Genomic DNA, 23,267 nt, shown 5'->3' on the forward strand with positions numbered 1-23,267 from the left:
GAATATAATACAGAATATAATACCTTTGTGACAGTACCGTTCATTTGCAGCTCTAGTGAAATCTCTCCCTTTTTTCACATATGCCTTTTACTATGGCACAGGTCCACATTTTTTTCATAATTGGGTTCAGGATGTTTATGGACTACATGCTCTTAGTGGCCTGATAGCAACAGATGTCAAAATCTCAGGCCATAATTTACTAGGACAGGATATTCGGTTAAATGTCAGTAAATGAAGAATATACTAAAATAGCAGTAATTAGAGATGGAAATAGTCTATTAAACCCTCCAATCTACACTGGGTTCAAGTTTCTCCTCCCAGCTATTATTAGTTTTGAATTATGAAGAAATTTCAGAAATACTAGTATTGTGCAATGATTATTCACTTTTTAAAGCAAAACACCCCCCCCCCCCGTCTCTCCGTCTCTTTAAAGTATGAAATACAGACCTCTAGTGGTCAAAGTCATGTATTTGAGGGGAAATAGATTTTGAAGCAGTTGAAAGCCAGTTTGCTCTGGATAATAGTATAATTATCCTCATTTTGCACCCAACTTAACGGTCAAAAGAAAAGGAGTGTGGCTCTAACCGAGAAGATCATCATTATTTCAACTCTCCTGTAGTCATGCTTTCAGCAGGCATTTCCCCACAGAGGACACAAAGTAAGCTGTCTTCTCCTTTCAACAGTTTAAGAAGCCAGGACTCAAGTGCAATTTTTCACATCTTCAGTAAGGTCAGAAATGTCTTGCCAGATGGGGTGGAGAGACTATGCTAGTTTCCTGGCAGGTTGGTCATTGTTGCTTACAGGGAGACATGGAGGAGTAGAGTGGCAGGGAAACCAATGACAATCTCTCTGGTATTTTGCCCCTTCTCCCCTTCTGTTGGGAATCTAGCATAGCGGCTCCACCCTACCTGGTGAGCTACTTCTGAGTGAAGTTTTTCAGTTTCTACTTCTCTGTCCCTCCACAAGGTCATTCAAAGCCCGGGGACCTCAAGACCAGCAACCCCCCTTGCTGGAAGTAAAACAATGAACCTAAAAGAGAACCTTCCACAATATCACCCATCTCTTTAAAAAAAATAATAATAATATTTATTAGAAGTTTAAAAATTACAGAAAAAAGAAGAAAAGAAAACAAAAAATTTTAACAAGACATATATTACAATACATAAAGAACAACAAACAACATAAAACAACATAAAAACCAATACAACAATACAGCAAAAAAGAACAATAACATTAAAACACACATCCAATATTCCATATCTTTATCTTTCATTTACTTGTTTCATCGACCTCCTCACTCCTCCCTTTTTGTATTCTAGTTTAATTAATTATTTCAGCAAATTATTTCCATCTTTCTCAATTTTTGTTGAATCATTTATCTTAACGGTCTAGCCTATTAATTAACTCAGCAAATCCTTTCCATCTTTCACTATATTCTGTCATTCGATTTACCTTAATTTATTTTAACCTTATCTTACCATAAAATACCTTAAAACTTAATACCTATTTATACATAACTCCTTACATCATTTCTACTAAAGCCAAATAGTTTCATTCCAACATTTTTCCTAATACTCATTAATTTTACACTAATTCTCAAAATAATTTTTTAAAACAACTTTCTTCCAATCCTCATCCAACGTCTCTTCTTCCTGGTCTCGGGTTAAGTCAGTCCTTACTGTCCATTCCATCTAGTCCATCAACCTGGTGATCTTATGTCCGAGGCTCTTAAGTCTTTTCCATGTCCCTTCTGCAGATCTTCTTCTTGTTTATACCTGCACTTTACCTTGTCTTTTGTTGATCTTTTTCTTAATTTCTTTCCTTTCTCATTGAGGAGTAGGTCTCGGGGAGACTCCAACCCAACAATATCTCCATCTCCCCTCAACAGATCAGCCCATTCTCCACAGTCAGCACTGTAGTCCAGAAAGTATTTAAAAGCATGTTTCAAAGGCCCTCCAAAGTTAAGAGCCCCCGCAACTCCAGACCCCCCCGGCCCAAAACCAAATCCCAAAAACCAAAATGTCCCTGCCTAGGGGGATCCATCCAACTTCCCATCTCCCAACCAGACGATACTCCCTCTCTCCATATCTGACTTTCTCCAGGTTCAGTCTTCAAAAACAGCAGCTTATGCTCCTGCAGGGCCTCGGGTTTCTCCATTTGTGTTACTTGAGGTTCAACAGCAACCTCCTCCATTATCTTCTGCCCTTGCACTTGCCCTGTCAAAACAGATTCCTGGGTTGGTTCCTGAATGATTTCTATATGAGTATTCACTATTTGTCCAAAGTTTTTGACTGCAACAGTCATCAAATCCATCTTCTCATGCAGCTGCTCCAACAAAGCACTTGTCTTGCAAAAAGCAAGCACCAAAACTTCTTCTAAACACATTTTTATCCAAGGTCAGAGTCTGGTCTTATGATCCTTAATCTCCACAGCTGTGAAATCCCCAGATCGACTCCAGCAACAGTTTAACAAGCTCCCTCTAGAGGAGACAATTTCTATTTGTATCCATCTTTTGAAAGCAGGTCCAACAAAAGAAAGTTACTTTCATTTTTCAAATATTTTGTTTCTTTTGAATGCAAAAGGCAACATTGGAATCAATATGTTTCTCTTTTTTAACTATCTGTCAAAAGACGTTCCATTCACAGTCAATGAACTTCCCCCAAAATTTCTGTCTCTGACACCCCGTTCCCAGGTTTGAGACGGTGGAAATTTATCTTTCTTTACTCTCTCCTGCAGGCTTGAACAATCTAAGATTCCCCCCCTCTTCTCCTGCTTCCAAGAGGGGTTTTGATGGTTATAACTGAAGGAAACTTAGTCCTTTATATACGACTTTCCTGACTTTAGCTTGCAAAGTTTTGCTTCAGTCTATTTACAAAAGCGGAAGGCGGACTTCCTGTTTAGAACCTTCCCGCTTCGGTGCCAAATTAAAATGTTTCATAGTGCAATTTTCCGTTCTACTCACGGGTACTTGTTTAGAGTCCAATTGTCCACAGGAAAAAAGTCAGCACTCTCTGGCAATGGCTGTGCGGCTTCACTCCGTAAAAGTAGCGGTCGATTCAAAACACCGCGCCGCCCACCCCACGTCGCTTCGGATCCCTGAAAAAGGGTTTCCCTGCGAGTAGGGGAGGCGCTCTTGGTGTCAGCCGAATCCCACGTTCCCGGGCTCACAATATCACCCATCTCAAACCCTATGATTCACAAGTGTGGCCCTGCTGGTGGTGGCACTGAGCCATGGCAGGTCCTTCTTGGTGGTGGCTCTCCATTTGTGCTAATGCTCCCATCTACCCCCTGGGATGCACCTGTCTTCCTTGTTATTAACATTCAGGAGAATCTAGAACCATTCCTGTTCAGCCAGGAAATGTCTTGCGCATGGAATCATGGAAAGCTGCTGCCAGTCTGTGTAGACAATACTGAGCTAAACAGGCAAATGATAGAAGGCCTCTTTCTCTTTCTTTCCCTCTCTCTCTCATTACTCCTTTCCCACCATTCATCTCAAAAAAGAAAAATCCAGCAAGCATTTCAACAACACCAGAAAACCTCTATCAAACCACAGAAGTTGTCTCGGGGTGGTAATGATGATGGAGCCTGAACATCTGAAGTAGGGACTCCATTATGGCATTAATGTTGAGCATGCTGGGTTGGATACAGAGTTAAGTGCTTATAATGGGACAGGTAGACCCTGGGGGCCCTTGCTGAATAGAATGGATGAGGACTGAGGAGAAAAGAGAAACCCTCACAAATCCGATGGAAACCCCTTTGATGAACAGAACTGCCACTCACAAAAGATGCCTCTGTTCAGTTTTTAAGGATCCACTCTTCCCGCTCTGACCCCTACATCACAGCCTATGCCATTCAGCATGACACCCTTGCCGCCTTCAGTGGAACAGTTTGGAGGGGATGGCAGGCTGGCATCTCTCTACTCCCATCCATCCATTTTAATAATAATAATAATAATAATAAATTTATAAAACCCCACGTTTTCTCATGACAAGCACACACAACAACCCTGATTATGCTGAGTGTTATTGACTGGCCTGAGTTCACCCAGTGAGCTTCATGAATGTGAAGCCATATCTCCCTAGACCTAGTCCATCACTCTCACCACTTGTTGCTATTGCCAGGGTAAGTAGCCAGGTGAGAAGGAATTGAGAATCTGGAGGGTAAGAGCTAGGAAGATCAAGGGCTGTATGAGCAGTGTGGATGAAGGAGTTAAATTCTTCTCCCACTATTAAAATCCAAGCCAGAGATTCATTATGGGGTAGCAGCGCTCATCTCATATTTGAGATGAGCATTATGAACCCCCAAGGCTCATATTTCTGAAACAGGAAACATAAGTTTTGGTGCTATTGCTAATTGTCAGGTCCATGAGAACACTCTTCCCCACTAGCTGGCCCTGGTATGTTTATATACAGGAAATGAGGATAACCTTAGGATCATGGGATTAATAATTGTGGGAGTAAATATTTTTATTTTGGTGCATTATTGCTTCTAGCCATACAAGATAACTGCAGCAAGGAACTCAGAACATTATTTTTCTCACTGCAGCAGTTAAAGGGACAGCTAGGGGGAAAGGAAACCAGAAATGGATGAAAGGGAACAAAATCCCTAGTTAATTGGAGGAGGGGAATACTTCAAGCCAGGGCTTTTTTCCAGCCAGAACTCAGTTCCGGCACTTCTCAGGTGGGCGCCATTGCCATTATAATAGAAAAAGGGAGGCGTTCATGGTGAGTTCTGGCACCTCCTTTCCATAAAAATAGCACTGCTTAAAGCTATTCTTAATAAACATATTTCAAATGTTCTTCAGCGTCACTTCTCACTTTGAAAATAATGATTACTGGCACCTTTGTCCAAAATCTTGATTCTAACTTTTTTGTGGCTGTTCACAGCCTGTGCTTTCCGGTTGTTTTCCTATTCTGCTTGTTGGGCACTTGGGAACTCTCCCCTACCCCATTCTTCCTCAAGTGATCTTGGCCAATCAGTGATAAGAAACTGGACATAATGATGTCATCATGATATGTAGCCAATGGTGATGTCTACTGAAGCCCATTAGACTGAGGACAATTTTCTGTACATGGGCAAACCTTAACAGTTATGGATAACTACTAGGCCTAGAGAGTTTATCAGCCTTTCCACAATAAACCCTGGGGAAGTGTTGAAAGGGTGGTCCTTTTCCATTGTAATGAATGATATGCCCACACTGACACCCAACCACCCATATATTTGGCTCAGTAATATTGCCGAATGGTTTCCATTCTTCACTGAGGAAATTGTAGAATGAAGTTGGTATGTACTGTTGCCACTTTTGTGGAAAAAAGAAACATACTCCAACCATATAGGTAAAGGGACCCCTGACAGTTAAGTCCAGTTGTGGACGACTCTAGGGTTGTGGCGCTTATCTCGCTTTATTGGCCGAGGGAGCCAGTGTACAGCTTCCAGGTCATGTGGCCAGCATGATTAACCTGCTTCTGGCGAACCAGAGCAGCGCACGGAAATTCCGTTTACCTTCCCACTGGAGCGGTACCTATTTATCTACTTGCACTTTGACGTGCTTTCAAACTTCTAGGTGGGCAGGAGCAGGGACTGAGCAACGGGAGCTCACCCCGTCGCGGGGATTCGAACCGCCAACCTTCTGATCGGCAAGCCCTAGGCTCTGTGGTTTAGACCACAGTGCCACCCGCGTCCCCGACGCCAACCATATATGCACCCACAAAGAGTGACGCTTTCATTCCATTTGCAAAAGAGAGTCATGGCACTCTGCTGACCTTTCGACAGGCTCCGTGGCTGCTTGCTATCTCAAAAGTCCTTGTCAGAAAGCAAACACTGCAAGTTTATGTGAGCTTGAAATCTGGCTTGTGGCGTTCGGTTACATGATTACGGTTAATGAAGTTCTCGCAGGAAGCTGCAGTCACTGGCATCTCGTTTTTCAGTCAGCAAAGAGCTGTTTACCTTGCAGAGGCCCAGCATCCTCCTCTGTTATCTCAGGCAGTTTAATTAGAAGGCATGATCGTCCAACATAGGAAATGAGTAGAGTGCTAAATAATGGTTGGTGGAACAGTCTGAAGCAGCACATTCTCATCAGTGACTTATCATAATCATTGTAATTAAAAATAAAAAAAATAAAAGGTCAAACAGGACAGTCATGTACAACAGGGATTAGCAGCTCCCCAGATAATTTGTTGAAAAATGGAGCCTCAAGCAGCCCCCACCACCGCCATTTATACTTGCCTGAATGTCTGCTCTGTTAACAAAAGCTTTCTGTGCCTTGCCAGTCCTAAAAAGAGGTCAATCTACTACTATTATATTGTTGCCAGGGTTCCAGTTGGAATTGTATATCTATGGAATTAATTTGCACCCATCACATGCATTAGTCAAAAGATAACAGCAGCATATAAAAAGCAGTTTGGCATCTTTAATTGTGATGATTGTCATAGTCTTGCCAACTAGAAGTTTTGACCTTTTATCAGAATACTTACTCAGGAAGTTAAAAACAAAAACTAATCTACTGTTCCATTTTTATTTTTACTTTGGGGGCTTTCCACATTTGTCATTTATACTGGTATGACTTCTGGGGGGTTTTTTCAGATTTTTTCAGCGTCTTTATTCAGCTAGTCTTCTGAAATGATTCCCTGGGAAGAGGGATTGATGGTTAAACCACTCTGAGAATTGTAGCTCTGTGAAGGGAATAGAGGGGGTCTCCTAATAATTCTCAGTGCTCTTAACAAATTACAGTTCCCAAGATTCTTGGGGATTGGGGATCCAGGGCTGTTTATAGTGATATGATACTGATTTGAATGTGTAGTGCCGATGGGCTGCCACTCTCCAATAACAATAACATACAGTGGTACCTCAGGTTAAGTACTTAATTCGTTCTGGAGGTCTGTTCTTAACCTGAAACTGTTCTTAACCTGAAGCACCACTTTAGCTAATGGGGCGTCCTGCTGCCGCCTCGCCTCCGGAGCACGATTTCTGTTCTCATCCTGAAGAAAAGTTCTTAACCTGAAGCACTATTTCTGGGTTAGCGGAGTCAGTAACCTGAAGCATATGTAACCTGAAGTGTATGTAACCTGAGGTACCACTGTATGGCCAAAGAGGCAGACAATCAGCTACAAAGTCACTCTTTAAAATGTTGGATCAAACAGGAACTGTAACACTATAAATGGCAAGGGCAGAAAAGTGTGAGACTGGAACCAGCATTGTTGCCACAAACTTTCAAGACTTTTCCTTTGTCCTTAAATAGAATAGGGTGTTTTTTCCCCCCAACAACACTGTGGTGTCTTTATTATATATATGCAGCTGTAAGTCACCAGAACTCAGTTCTGGCACCTCTCAGGTTGGCGCCATTGCCATAATAAGAAAACAAGGAAGGCGTTCATGGTGAGTTCCAGTACCTCTTTTTCTAGAAAAATAGCACTGTATATGATATATGGTTTATTTATATACTATGTAAGAGGGGCTCACAGCAATAACACCTCAGAAGGTCTTTCTTCTCCCATAGCCACAGCCTTGGATTCAAGCAGGAATCAAGCATGTTTCTCACTCCCTGGCTACTGCCTGCTTCCTCCTTCTAGTCCAGCTCTCTCTCACACCCAATTCTGGTCTTCGTCCTTCTCATGACCCACCAGGTGAGGGAGGGAGGCCACCCATTTGCCCTCTGGCACACAGCAAACTTCTTTTCTTATACCAACTTATACTTAGGGTCATTGTGGCCCTTGCCTGGCTAATTCAACAGTGGGATCTTCCATTAGATTCCAACCCTTACTGGATCCAGGAATTAGAAGACACTCGTGTCTACAGCCTAACTCCCACCCTCTACCACGACCAAGAAAAACCCACCCTCACAACAATAATTTTAACTGGATTCTCTGGTGGAATGTTTCTAGTACCGTATATCTTTAGAGAACCGTGGGTTGGATCCAGAAGCAGTTCCTCCAATGGGGAAATCCCCCTCCACTGGCAGATGCACCTCTGCGTCCATCCCAGTATTTTCAGGCTGTGATGTGGCATTTGGAAGAACTTCATTTCCAAGTAGCAACCAACCATGGGATGCAAGTAACAGCTTGGTAATCCAGCTAGCTGTAATGGCCACTCTTCTGCTTGATTTTGAAAGGTTACAGTGACTAGGCAGCACATTTATATAGATCAGTTTGGGGCATTGGTTCCACATTAAAATGAAAGCAATATCCAGTAACATCTCTCTCTCTCTCTCGCCTGCATTTCACAAGTTCCAAAGCCAAAAGAAGCCCTGCAGTTATTACTTCAGTCAGGAAGGCATTTTGCCACTATTCTTCCCTGGACCAATATTTTTAATGTTTTGTTTCTACAAGCAAGTTTAGATTTAAGGCCTCCCCGTGTTGAATATTAAGTATCTGTAGGAAACCTAAATGGCATTAAGCCTATATTTTCATGTGAACTTTAAAAGCACAAACACACACATTAAAAACTGATATGGAAATATGGAGAACTGAATTTAAGATTAAAAAATTTAGAAAACAGCATTGACACTTTTGCCTATCTCTGTTCTTTAGTAGTAAGTGTGCAAAAGTTTGGACTGTCATTTCTTAAGGCATTTCTAAACATTCATGAAGAAAAGAAGATCAGGTTGTATCCTGCAAATTTCCCTTTATGACCTCTTTTTAAGGGTATTTGTTATAGTTAATCAACAAAATGGGAGCATGATGGGAAATAGAAGCAAATATGAAGCCTGGTAAAGGAAAACACAAATTAAATTATGTTCTTGCTTAATTGCTGTGTAGACTCTGCACAGCTCTGCAAAGCTCATTAAATTAATTTCATTATAATAACTAATTACAGGGTGATCTATCAAAATACAAAGCTGTTGTTTTTATATATATCTTTGAAAAGGTCAAGGCCAATTTCACTATTTTCCCTTTTCTATAGTTAGCTAACATTTAAAAAGCAGGGGGGGGAGGAAAGTTCATTATTGTTGCAGAATGCAAATTTCTGCAATTTACCTCTCAATGAAATACAGGACAACTATTGATGGTTTGAACAGATCCAGAGTGCATCACACAGGTATTTTGATCAGCACAGAATTATGCAGCTGGATAATCTGCCACTATCACTGATACCCAGAATGCAGCCGTGAAATGTTTGTGATCGTTTGGTCGGCTCTTAGGAACAAATCCTCCTCCCGATTTAAGTGTCTTTCATGCATTGTCTAGAGAAATTTTGCACTTTCCCTAGATTAGTGATAATGTAAATGAAATGCATTGCAGTAAATGGAGAAATCTCCATGCTACAGTTTTTATAACTAAATCTTCATGTTTCCTGGCAAAGGAAGGGGGATAATTTAGTGCAAGGCGTAGGTATGTTCCAAGCTGTTATGCTGCATCACATTGGTGGTAGCTGCCATCTTGATTTTCCACTTCAGAAAGGATGTGTTTCTGCTTCAGTTGTTAAGCTTTTCACTTGCTTTCAGATTTTCATACCAGTGCAACAGCTGTGGATTTCCTGAGGAACATCTTTTATCGGTGCTACCTTTGGAAGCGTTAGAAGTTCCCTTGACTATAAAAATCCAATTTGGATCTTAGCAATAGCTCCTCAGTGCAGCTTAGACACTGGGCCCCTTGGCCGTTATTTCTCAAAGTAATATAACCTCAAACAAATAGCTTGGCAAGGTCATACAGGTGATAAGGTTACAAAAATATCTCACTTAAACTTTATCGTGAGAAAGTCACACAGCTGTCCTGTTCCAGGAATCTACAATACCAAATAGTATTTCTTAATGAGCAAACAAGAAAGGCTGTCACTATACCTTGCATGCCCTCCAAATGTCCTGGGAAAACCAGGACACCCCATTTTTCCTCACAAGAGCATGGCAAAAATTTTGGGTGCTGTGATCTCTCACGATTTTGCACCGAGATCTCACCCCAGAAAAAGCACCTTTTTCAGGGCTGCGATCTCACACAGCATCCCAAAACACACATTTTGGGGCACCATGAGAGCGCCCCTCAAGAAAGGTGTCTTTTGTGGTCTCAAGCGGATCAGATGACTCACACAGGAGCACGGATGGGAAGACACACATCCTGGTTTCAGGACTTAACATATTGAAGGATATTATCTTGTGCAATTAAAATAGGCAACATCTGAATGGGGACATACAAAGATTCCTTGAGCAGACCAAACAAGAACCTGTTTCCTATAATGGCCAACCGGGGGTCTCCAGGAAAGTGACCAGAGCATGAAAGTTATAGCCTTCCCCCAGCAACTGGAACTCAGTGGCATACTTTCTCTGAAAGTTCATGGTCCTCTTAGTACACGCCCTAAAAATTCCAAACTAAGGTGGTTTTATTCAGCAGATTATAATACCATATTGGCCCGAATATAAGGCGCAACCCCCCCCCAAAAAAAAAAAATTCCAACCGTGAAAAGTTAAAGTGCATGTTAAATTCGTGACTTTACAAAAATTGGCTTTTACGATATCTCTGTTGCAACAGACATATGGTATGGTATTGACAGTGCGGTATTGATTTGCATTTATGGTGCTACGAACAGGTGTTTAAGCCACTTGTGGGTCCTCTCTAGTACCCATAGGATTTTCTTCTACATTTGTCATTTACGGGTGTGAGTGCCTGTGGAATTTTAAGGGAGGGGCTTATATTCGGGTATTGTCTTTTTTTCTCCCCCCGCCCTTGAATTTTAAAGGTGCGGCTTGTTTGCGGGTGCGGCTTATATTCAGGCCAATACGGTAATTCATTTACTGCATCGTCTGGAACAGGGCCGGGGAACCTGTGACCCCGATGTTGCTGGAGTGCAGCCACAACCATCAGACATTCTGGGAAGGGGCTGGTGGGAGTTGGAATCCAGAAACACCCCTGATTTAGAGTGTGTTCTACCATGCACCCAAAATTCCATTTGTGCCCACTGGCCAAAAGAGGCTGGTGACCCAATGGATCCTTAATTCTCAAGTAGTGCCACTGAAAGTAAGCCTATATTTCCCCCCCCCTCAAATATGGCTACAGTTTCCAGAGTACCCCTTGAAGAAGGATTGATTTTTAAATCACTCTGAAAAGTATAGCTCTGGGAGCGGAACGGGAGTTTCATAACAACTCTCTGCAGCCTTAGCAAACCACGGCTCCCAGAATTCTTTGGAGGGGGCAAGCCATGGCTCCTTAAAGTGCTATCATAGAGCTTAGATGGCAGCCTTATGATTTGCCGAAAGGCAATTCTCTTTATTCTTTTTTGTGGCAAACTGAAAGTTAATCCTGATTAATAATGAGGCTAGTAGTTTTGGCACTAGGATGTGTCAAATGTTGCACATGTTTAAAAACCCTAAAATGGGACCTTCTGTGGTCAGTATATTGCTTTATTTCTTCAAAGCAGGAATTATTATCTTGAGAAACCTCCATTTAAAATATCTGTCTAACTTTTTAAACTTCATAAAAATAACAAAGATTCTTTCTGAGAGGTGCCTAAACTATAATTTACAGTCAAATTTCCCATGAATAGGGGAAATTAAATTGTGGTCCTTGACAAAAGTTTGATATTCAGTTACACATAATTAGGTATTCAGTGCTAGCGCAATTCCTAAGAAACTGAATGATCCTTAGCTAATATAAGTGCATTCTGTAGCACTCGCCCTCTGTGAAACAACACTTATGCTATAATGGAATTATATCCAGGAGTCATTGCAGATATTCAGAGTAAACATGCTCTTTTGCAAGACTGCACCCCCACAATTTGTCAATTAAACAACAAGTAGCCATGGAATCACAGAGTGCAGTCAAGTTTCTAACCAGGAATAAATATAGCTTCAACCAGTGCTGCAGTTAGGCAATTCTAAGGGTGGTGTTCAACTAACTTTTATTAACTAACTAAATCCATCAAAATTAATGGCCCTACATTAGTCATGACCATGAATTTCAGTGGGCCTACCCATTGAAAAGTTAGTTGAGCACACCCCTAAATTTTTAAATTCTGGATTTAATGGTTTTAAGAGGGGCCCCTCTCTTTAGATAGTAGTATCTATTACTTTACTTGCTTCAGGATACCCTCCTGCTCATTTTGCTGAGTATTATACTCTCTTTATGTATCTCTTACTAAAGTCCTATTCACATGACATGGCATTCACATGAATGAATCTAGGTAAGGCAGGTTGGTATCCACTAACCCCACCCTGAGGTGCATGCATTCAACAGACCTTGTCAACAAACCCTACACAAGTATGAACTGTATGTCTAGAGCAGTGATGGCCAAATGTGGCCCTCCAGCTGTTTTGGGACTACAATTCCCATCATCCCTGACCACTGGTCCTGTTAGCTAGGGATGATGGGAGTTGTAGTACCAAAACAGCTGGAGGGCCATCTTTGGCCATCACCGGTCTAAAGGATCAGTCCACACATTCTGAGATCCTGTACAACTCAGTTTGTACCTATTAACTATTCAAAAGACCCTTCTGAACCTGCATCAACCAGGAATGTGATTACAGGGTGTATGATGTCATGTGAACAGATATTATGTGAATTCACAATACATGGCTGCTGCTTCTGCCAATGGAACAACTAACTACTTTCCTGTTACAGGCAACACACTCCAAATATACAATTTCTTCATACTATTATTCCATTACAATCAGCAAGAAAACATGTTTGGTTCATTGATTTTGGCTCATATTTATTTTAATCATAGTGACTTAGCATACCTAAAGTGAGTTTAAGAATAAAGCCAATATGCTTGCTAATCAGACACAAATTAACTTTTGGCAAGAACGTAAGTTCAGATAGACAAGTTTCTGAATGCCAAGAGGTTTTGTTTTCATTAACAGCTATTAAACTTCCGTGATCCAAGACGACCTCTTAAGTGATTCACTAAAAACATATTTAATTGCGTTGTTTGTCTTGGTCTCCAGTGAGCAGCCAAAACATAGCCTATGAATGTTACTCAGATGCTGATTATTTTGATCCATAATATAACCTAAACAGAACACCAAGATATCTGGGATCTAGCAGTTGTGCTATATTTACATTGATAAGATACTGCAGTGGAAAGAACAACATTTCATTCATTTTTCATGATGTAATGTCCAGGTTACTTAGGTCAGTCCAGTGCTTTCTTTTTTTAAAAAAAATGTTTAGGGGTACTCTCATTTTCCTACTCATATTGAAATACTGCCCCTCAATGAGACCAAACTTAGATTCACAAAATGTTTAGGGGTATGCGTACCCCCAGGGAAAAAAGCACTGAGTCAGTCCCTTGTTCTTGTAGAGTGCAAGAAAACATTAATATACCTAAATTCAAGAAGTCATTATGATAGATATAAAATTGTTCTAAACAAGGATGGGGAACTTGTGGCCCTCCAATTGTTGATGGACTCCAACTTCCACCAGCCCCAGCCAGCATGGCTTCTGATCAAGGATGATGAGAATTATAGCTCAACAACATATGGAAGGTCACAGGTCTCCCATCCTCGATCTAAAGCATAGCTCTTAATGCCTGGATTCCCGTTGGATGTACCAACCTAAGGGCAGGAGGCAGACATGCAGTGCAATACTGAGAATTGCTTCACGAATGTAAGAAGTAGCAAACACCCTTTCCCACTATTGTTGTGGATCTGTGACAAAGTGGGATACAATAACATTGTGAGGTAACCCACCATTACTGTGTAGTCTCTCCCTCTGTGTGTGTGTTTTATGGAAATGATGACTGGGTGGGGGACCAATGGAAGGAGGAGAATAAACTTTTCCCCAAAGGTCATTTTAGTGATTCCAACTTGCATTCCAACTTATGGGAATTCTCTTCTTCCACAAGTTGCAAAGCTACTGAAAGGTGGCAGGAAAGGGTTGGCTATCCATTTTTCCAAAATTGGTTGCTAGCTAGGAAACTGCTATGGAGCCATTTGCTGAGAGTTGTTAGGGGACCCCTGTCTCCCATCTGCAGAGCTACAATTCTCAGTGTAGTTTAACAATCAATCTCTCTTCGCAGGAAACTCTAAGAATTGTGGGTCTGGAGGGGGAAGGCGATCTCCTAACAACTCTCAGCATGCTTAACAAACTACAGCTCCCAAAATTCTTTGGGAGAAGCCATTGAACAGTCATGGCAAGTGGTGGGACAGTGCTTTAAATGTATAGTGTGAATCTGTTCTTATTCTTTTTTAAAACAAAAACAACTGTTGCCAGGGATTGAATTTAGGGCCATGTACTTTTCCAGTGAACACTGGTCCCTACCCAAATGATATAACTTATGACAATTGAAATCAAAGTACTAGGTTAAATATTTGGAGCATAATGCAGGCTTCTCCGGAATACGGAATTTAATTCATGAAAATGTAGTTAGAGTATTAAACATCTACCATAATTGCTGTTAAGAAACTGTTGAACAAGTCCTTCCCGACACACACAAAATATATAAAGGCAAAACAGTAGTGATAATATTCTCATTTTTCTTCCCCAGATGAGCCTGGAATTAATTTTCCAAATAGCCTCTGCCTGAACTTATCAAGATGCTCCTAAATATGTCCACAGAAGAGACTGTGAAAAGAATTCACGTGGACTGCCCCTCACTGGGAAGGCACAACTACATGCTAATTGTTGTTCCAACCGTTTACACCATCATCTTCATCATAGGTATATTCGGAAACAGTTTGGTGGTGATTGTTATTTACTTCTTCATGAAGCTGAAAACTGTGGCAAGTGTCTTTTTGTTCAATTTAGCTCTGGCTGATTTGTGTTTCCTTGTGACTTTGCCACTGTGGGCGGCCAATGCCGCCATGCAATACCGCTGGCCTTTTGGCAGTGGCTTGTGCAAGTTAGCTTCGGCTGCAGCAACCTTCAACCTGTATGCCAGCGTGTTTCTCCTGACGTGCCTCAGCATTGACCGTTACTTGGCAATCGTGCACCCAATGAAGTCCCGGCTTCAGCGCACGATGCTTGTTGCCCGGGTAACTTGCATCATCATCTGGCTGATGGCGGCCCTTGCCAGCTTGCCTGTGATTATCCACCGTACCGTATACTTAATCGAAAATGAAAATATAACGGTATGTGCTTTTCGGTATCAGACCCCCTCCAACACAACCAACGGCACGACACTCAAAGTTGGATTGGGCTTATCAAAAAACATGCTGGGGTTCTTGATCCCCTTCGTGATCATTTTAACAAGCTATATATTAATCTGGAAAGCCCTGAAGAAAGCATACCAGATTCAGAAAAACAAGACCAGAAACGATGATATTTTCAAGATGATTGTTGCAATTGTCCTTTTTTTCTTTTTTTCTTGGGTTCCTCATCAAATATTCACTTTTCTGGATGTGCTGATTCAACTCAGTGTGATCACCGATTGTAATATCATCGACATTGTGGATACAGCCATGCCTTTCACGATCTGCTTAGCGTATTTTAACAACTGCCTGAACCCCCTCTTTTATGGCTTTTTTGGAAAGAACTTCAGGAAATATTTCCTCCAGCTTCTGAAATACAGCCCCCACAATGTCAGACACGCTAGTTTCACGACAAAGATGTCCTCTCTTTCCTATCGGCCTTCGGAAAACTTGATCCTAACAGCCCCCAAAAATGGGTTCTTGGACACTGAGTGATGACTTGGCGGCGCACGTTTTCCACAACCTAGTTGGCCAGCACAGTGATGTTCACCCAGAGTCCCAACCACCACAGCTTTAAGTGTTTAACCATCCGAGACACATTGTCCTATTAAAACTAAGCAGTGGCCTTTCGTTTCGTCTTGTGAAGAAGATTGTTGGTTGTTTACAGCAAATGTTAATGAAAGTAAGTAAGCTGAGGTATTCACCATCAGCCTACCTTCCTAAAGCTTGGGGGACAATAGTATGTGGAAGAGCTCTTGAAATGTGCTAGGGAGTGTGGTCCAATTCATTCTATCAAGGCTCTGAGATTTGCTTTGAACATGCACAAGCAACTCTGACATTGCCTTTGGGGGCCTATTACACAGGAGACATAAGAAAGGCCTGTTTTCAGGCTGATGAAAGCAAAGTAAATGTCACAAGGTTTTTCAAGAATGTGAATTTATATGTCATATGTACTAATTGATTGTAATCAGAATCTACCTATGCTACATTTACATATATACACCATAAAGTCCATTCTAGTGTCAGTAGGAAACTTGGGCGAGCATACATTTGGAGGTAATTTTCAAATAAGGCAGGAGTGTACATCTGAAGTAGAATGAAACCACATATGTGTAAAATGCTTCAGTTTTCAGATTACGCTTGTTACCTATTCGACTAAATGCAACACATAAAATTGTGTTCTAAATTCCATTGAAAAGTGCTTCATTCTGTAGATATATGTTCAGCACTTGACTTCTGTGGAACGATATCTATTTGTTGTTTATATAAGACAAATGTTCCTTCCAATAATATGGGCCCTAAAGAGTTTTGAGAGTAGAGGCCATATGTGTAGAAGAATTGGGTGAGGAAGTGATTTGTGATTGGTGTCGAAGTTCACCAAATTTACCCAATCCAATGTGGACCATCTTGCACATCATCCTGAGTGGTGACGCTTTACTCCATGTAGCATCCTTTTGTATCTGTGGGACTGATCCATTAAGGAAATTTATATGTGTAAACTTGCTCCAATGTTTTGGGAACAGGATCTCCTCCCTGGGCAATTCCTGGTTGATTTCTTGTCAAGTGTGTCAACCAGGAAGTGCTGCTGATTTAGACTGAGGACAAATCAGTGAATATGCATAAACTGTTTATTCACATGTGAATTTGGGTCCTCATAAACTCAGGCAATAGGAATATTTTGGGCATGCCTGCACTGTCTAGATTTCAGTTGATTGGTCAGAATATATCCTATAAGTAGAATACACAGACCCCTGTAGTGGATCCTACGCTTAATTTGTACTTAGGTGCATTCTTAATTTATTTTTTATTTTTTGCAAATGTTGGTCCACCCCCAAACTGGTATTAACCTCACCACAATTAAACCAAACTTTTTCTGATGTCTTTGGCACACCCCTTCTCCATCACTGCAGATATACATAATTTTTAAAAATCTGATTTGGCCTTCATCTACAGCTTTGACTGAGATCTCACCATCACTATTTCCTTTCTCTGGTTTTTGCACATGCTGATCTATTTTTAGAACAACAACAATGGAGAATGGGGGGGAAGCTCCCCCCTAAATCTTCCATACACTTTTTAGACTTGTGTACATTTGTTGTGTTATAGCACAGCCAACTGCCTGAAATGTGTCATTATGCTCATGAAACATACAACGTGGGCACTGCAAGGAAGTTAGGAGGTGTGCCTGGGCTTGAGGCATCCTTAAGCAGTACAGCAGATTGCACTATGACTTCAGGATTTTTTCCCCATGCAACTGATTCGGTGTTCATAGAAAGAAAGAAATGTGGTTTGCTAGGTTCAATGTCTACCGAAATCAGATGGATTTATTTTACTGATTGCAAACTATACGCATCTACTTTATATCCCATCAGCAGCTGTTACAAGTCTTCAATGCTCCTTATTGCTGTATATGTGCGCATATACCGTATTTTTCGCTCTATAAGACGCACCAGACCACAAGACGCACCTCGTTTTTGGAGGAGGAAAACAAGGAAAAAAAAAATTCTGAATCTCAGAAGCCAGAACAGCAAGAGGGATCGCTGCACAGTGAAAGCAGCAATCCCTCTTGCTGTTCTGGCTTCTGTGATAGCTACGCAGCATGCATTCGCTCCATAAGACGCAGACACATTTCCCCTTACTTTTTAGGAGGGAAAAAGTGAGTCTTATAGAGCAAAAAATACGGTACTTTGCATTGTTTTAAATATGTAAAACAGACATATTGTGTACAATCGAAAGAAAATAATGCATATGTCCCATTACCAGTCTTAAAAAAAAAAGTTAAATATGCTCTGGATCACAGGCAACTTTGCTGTCTGTCAATGTCACAACAGATTAGGATCCTTCCAGCTGGACCACCTGTCTCCATCATTGGGCAACCAAACAGCTGTTGGGAAGATCACAATCACAGCAAGATCGAGATAGCCTTGCCTTGCTGCTGTGTCTTCAGTACAGCTTTCCCTATCCCTCCAGTTCTAACCTAGAACTTCCATCAGCTCTGACCAGCAAAGCCTATAGTCAGGGATGGTGGAACTTGTGGTCTCCAACATCTGTTGGACACCAGGTTGGGTAAGCTTTAAAGTAATGGTAGAATATGGAGGTTGCATTTAGCAGTCAGGATAGACAGCAACTGATTTCAGTGGAACATAAAGCCAAGTCACATTTCATTGGCAATGAACTGGCCGTCCCCAGCTCACCAGCACAATCTTCATGTAGGGTCTCGGGGAGAACAGTTCCCTCCTTGCTAAATAGTAGAGGCTGAGCCATTTGGGGGGACATGAGAGCCATTTACCATTACAACTGGCAGCAGCACTCTCTTTTTTTTAGAGCCAACTATGATTATGGCAGGGACACGGGTGGCGCTGTGGGTTAAATCACAGAGCCTAGGCTTGCCGATCGGAAGGTCAGCGGTTCGAATCCCCGTGACGGGGTGAGCTCCCGTTGCTCGGTCCCTGCTCCTGCCAACCTAGCAGTTCAAAAGCACGTCAAAAGTGCAAGTAGTACCTTCCAGCGGGAAGGTAAACGGCGTCTCTGTGTGCTGCTCTGGTTCTCAAGAAGCAGCTTAGTCATGCTGGCCACATGTACGCCGGCTCCCTCGGCCAATAAAGCAAGATGAGCGCCGCAACCCCAGAGTCAGCGACGACTGGACCTAATGGTCAGGGGTCCCTTTACCTTTACCTATGATTATGGCAACAGTGGTGGGATCCCAATGCCGTCCTCTCCTCAAAGCCATGCACACTCTCATGCTTTTACGTAGCAGTGGGTGGAGCTCTTGCTGTGGCTACCACAATACTTCCCACTGCTGCTGCTTTTATTAAAGGACTAGAGGAAATATGGATGGGGGAAAGAAGAGAGAAAGCCCACCTCCAACACAGGCAGCAGTATTGCAGAGTTTTATGGCTTAAAAGAGAGAGAGAGAGAGAGATATCCCACTGCTAAGGAAAATGCTCTTGCCCCCAACTAAACTAGCAAACCAGTCCAACCCAAAATGGTCCCCTGCCCACTCAATTTCAGAGGGAGTGTAGTACTTCAGGGGAAAACACAGAAACCTGGGGGGGGATGTTGCCAGCCATTGTTCGCCCTACTGAATTTCATCATGCAGTTAGTACACAGGACTAGAAGGCAGAGGAGGTTGGATCAAACTGGGCAGCAGATGTCATGAGATGGTAACCATCTGTGTGATCACAGTTCTTCAGGAAAGTGTGACTGGCCACAGCAATGGCTGCTATATAGGACAGTGAATGCATGAGAAGGGTAGTCCTATGTGCATAGCTCATTAGCTACCACCACAATGGCAATGCTCATGAACACTTTTCTTCTCAATTTCATGTTCCCGTCACGTCAGAGTTAATGGATGGCTCATTTGCCAAGAATGCAGAAAAGGTTTTCCCCAGTCTGGGCTGGATCCAGACTCTCCCACTGGAGGAAGGCAGGAGGTAGCTTTTGCTGATACTGTGCCAGCTGAAAAGCTATTCTAGAAGGCCAGTGACCCCCCTGGAACAACATGGAAGAGGGTGCTGGGGAGAAGGGAGTGGCAAAAATCTCCTCAGTCCTTTCCTTTGCTGGATCTCTGTCCCTTCCAAAATGCAATGACTCCTTCGGTTCAGGGAAGGGCAGGTCTGGATCCAACCCAAATAAAGCTTTTCTTTTCTGCTGGCAGAATTCTTTTTAAATGATGGCTTGCTGAAGTTGTAAATAAAGGTATTTATTTCTATTTATTGTATAATAAAGCTTCATCTGACGGAGCATATTTTCTCCAATCTTGGATTTAATGTTCTTTATCATAAATATATATTCATAGAATAGACTGAATTACTAAAGGATAGCACTTGGTGGTACAGGAAACACTATGCCTAAAGGAGTATATATAAATTACATTTACTTTAATATCTTCCTCTACACGTTTTGTATATAGGAACTGTCATCGTTCAAGGAACCCAAAGTTAAATTTCATGTTCTATAAATGTGACACCAAAATGGTAACACCTGTAGCTTCTTTTATCTTGTGGTGTTATTTTGTTGTATTTAGTGTAAAAAGTGTTACTACAAACTGTCTATCATATACATTTTATGGGTAGAAGCCAACTAAATCATATTGAGAGTGCACCCATTAAAATCAATGGTCTTAGGTGACTTCAACTCCCATTTATTTAAATGGGTCTGCTGTAAGTGTGACTAACATGGAATATCACCCTATATTGATACAAGCTGTGAAATATATTGTTCATGTGATGTATTGAAATTTCAAAGGATAATCATGACTGCTTTTCTAGCTGTATTATTATGGAACATGTAGTAGTAAGCTACTCAAAAATTCCATGATACTTGTGGAAAATTGCAAATGTTTAGTCTACGCTGATCTGCCCTCCTTTGGAAACCCAACAAAGAAGAGCAATTCCAATTCCAGGAACCACGTTCACTTCAATGGATGTTCTCTACTTGGTGGCTTACTCATTGACTTCAGTTACAGATAGGTAGCCGTGTTGGTATGCCATAGTCAAAATAAAAAAATTCCTTCCAGTAGCACCTTAAAGACCAACTAAGTTAGTTCTTGGTATGAGCTTTCGTGTGCATGCACACGAAAGCTCATACCAAGAACTAACTTAGTTGGTCTTTAAGGTGCTACTGGAAGGAATTTTTTTTATTTTGTCATTGACTTCAGTGGAGGCCTGGAGCTCTACTGCACCCCCTCTACTAAAGTGAATGGGACAGCTCTTCTATGCGGCTGCTAGAGTCACTGTGCACTTAAGGGATCACTTGATCACTTTGTTTTCTTGTCTCTAGAACGTCCCTTGATTAGTTGAGTTTGTTGCCATTCATCATTGAATTAATAAGTGCAGTGAAAAAGAATCTGGGGGTGCCCAAACACAGGAAATTCACACAGAGAAAATAGTTTAAAACTTCTGAAGTATACGCCTTGCTAACTCAAATTAGTGATAAAGGCCACGAGCCATGAAAATCACAGGTTTGAAAATTGAAACGTTTTTAATTTCACATTCGTGTCTTTGTTTGGCACTAAAGCACCATATTGACCCTGATGGTTTAATATACATTTCTTTACATTTCTTCGAACAGTGAACAATCACACATGAATTTCAGCATTAAGCAAAGTGAACCAAATGCAAAATATATTCAGTGGCATATTTTCTGCAAATGCAACTCATAAGTTATGTCATCGTGTTAACTGTTGTCTACTTGTATGAGAATAGCTACTGAACCGTGTATGTTTCTTGATGATATGTTCTATGTGTTGTATCATGTGTTGAGTGGTTCTGATGGTATTATCCATAGAAGGTAAATAGTGCACATAGAAACCATGTGTAACAATACATTTAAAATATTTATTTCCTGCTGTTGATAGTGAGCAGCACTGGTGTTTTCATTTAAAGTTAAGAAAAGTGAAAAGAAACTTGGGGAGTGTTCAAATGAAAAGTTCCTCCCTGCACTTCTGTTATCAACTAAAGTTATTAATTATTTTACATATTGTAAGTCTCAAATATATGTCATTCTGAACATTCAGGATATCTGATTTAGTCAGTCAGAGTAGACCCATTCAAAATGATGGACTGACGCAAAAGGACTGCCATTTCTAAGAATGAGCCTGTCGTGTACATCTTTTTTATAAGTACTTCTTTTTAAAGGAATTAACCATTAAAATGCACAGTTTATTGGGAGCAGCTTTTTAATCCAGCCAAAAAATTTTAAATATAGCTACTGATTGATTAAATCAGGGATTTGGAACCTTTGTCCCTGAACTACAACTCCCATCAGCCCTAGCAATGGTCAGGGATGATGGGAGTTATAGTTCAGGAACATATGGAGGGCCAAAGGTTCGCCATACCAGGATTAAATGTTGCAGCTCTATTGAAAGAAATTAAAAACTGATTTCAGTTAAAGTTCCCATCCATATTTTGGTTCATGGGCATCTTCTACTAAGCCAAATGGAGTCCGCAAATTCTGTTCTAGAGGTCCCCAAACTGCTGGGGATCAGGGGGGATTTGATGCAGTTCACATTTATAGGCAAACTTAGCTAATTTGCACTTCTGAAATAATACATGGACCAAAACACAGCTATCCTCCAAAATGCACACTTCTCTGAATTTTGCAACGCATTTCTCCAGCCAGGTAAAGTGCATAAAGTTCATATACTGGGGTAAAGTGTGTATAAAATCCATATTTTAGTGAAACTGGCATCTAAAAATGCATTATCTGTGGGGAAATTGCATCCAAAAAATGTACCTATTGGGATAAATTTGCACTAAAATGCTGCTGATTGTTTTTTTTAGGGAGACTTGTATCTTTTAAAAAAACAAATTCGCAAAATCATGTGTATATGAGGAGAACTGAAGTGGCCAGCCACTGTGAGAACAGGATGCTGTACTGGGTGAGCCATTGGCCTGATCCAGCAGGCCCATTTTATGTTTTCATGATTGGAAAAATGAGAAACGGATTTTAAAAAACCAAAAGAACCTGCAATTTGCAAATTTGCCCATCCTTACCCGCAACCCCCTAGAGCTGATTTTGGGGGTGCACCGAGGCTGGAAGGGACAGAAGAGGGAGAGGAAGTTCTGTTACCTGCACTGCAGCATCGGATGAGACCCTATATTATGGCACATTCTTTTAGCTCTGTCCTCTTTCTTTCTGACAAAGCGCAAATATTTTCTGTTATAGTGAATTTCTCCGAAATGAAGAGGATAGGGGAAGTTCATTTTTACGCAGAGCTTCAGGTATCCAAGTGTACTCCTTAAATATTCAGTTTACAGCCACAGGGTTTCTTCCAGCTGCATCTTGCAGCTGACAACATTCCTCCTAATAGAGGAGGTAAGAAATTTTCAGCTGTTCCTCCTTGCCCTGCCGCCCCCTGGGCCCCCTCCCCAAACTACTATGGAGGGTCTCTGGAGTAGAGGGGCATGCAGGAGGACTGCGAAGAAGAAGTGGAAACTGCTGGAAATTGCTTATCTGCCCATCCTGCTAGTGGAGACTTGATCTTCAGTTGAGTGACGCCATAATGAACAAGTAGAGAAATATTAACCAAGATTGAAAAGGCCCAAATCTTTTCCTAAAGTGAATATGTTTGCTGCACTAGTTGATTTTTTCCTTCCACGGCAAAAGCTATAAAAGAGTTAAACCGAACACACCATTATTTATACAGTAGAGGGTATATTGCTGCTTTATTTTTCAAACTCCTAGAATGTAGCTCTTCACTGTGAAAATATAA

The 23,267-nt window shown here is 41.3% G+C and overlaps 2 protein-coding genes across 2 annotated transcripts in view; both read left to right on the plus strand.

The window, feature by feature from the left end:
- AGTR1 (angiotensin II receptor type 1) overlaps nt 1-17,494 on the plus strand; it is a 44,710-nt gene extending 27,216 nt beyond the window's left edge. The window contains exon 2 of the mRNA XM_083504506.1: nt 14,410-17,494. Within this exon, the coding sequence (XP_083360632.1) occupies nt 14,459-15,547 (1,089 nt within the window). The 5' untranslated portion in view covers nt 14,410-14,458 and the 3' untranslated portion in view covers nt 15,548-17,494. The remainder of the gene's footprint in view (nt 1-14,409) is intronic.
- A 228-nt stretch (nt 17,495-17,722) lies between these two features.
- Nucleotides 17,723-23,267, plus strand: part of LOC310707342 (carboxypeptidase B-like) — a 60,063-nt gene continuing 54,518 nt past the window's right edge. Inside the window, exons 1-2 of the mRNA XM_083504418.1 lie at nt 17,723-20,512; nt 20,712-22,433. The gene's annotated coding sequence lies outside the window, so the exon portion shown is untranslated. The remainder of the gene's footprint in view (nt 20,513-20,711; nt 22,434-23,267) is intronic.

Source organism: Podarcis liolepis (genome assembly GCF_965112155.1).
Source record: "Podarcis liolepis genome assembly, chromosome: 5".
Taxonomy (NCBI): Eukaryota; Metazoa; Chordata; class Lepidosauria; order Squamata; family Lacertidae; genus Podarcis; species Podarcis liolepis.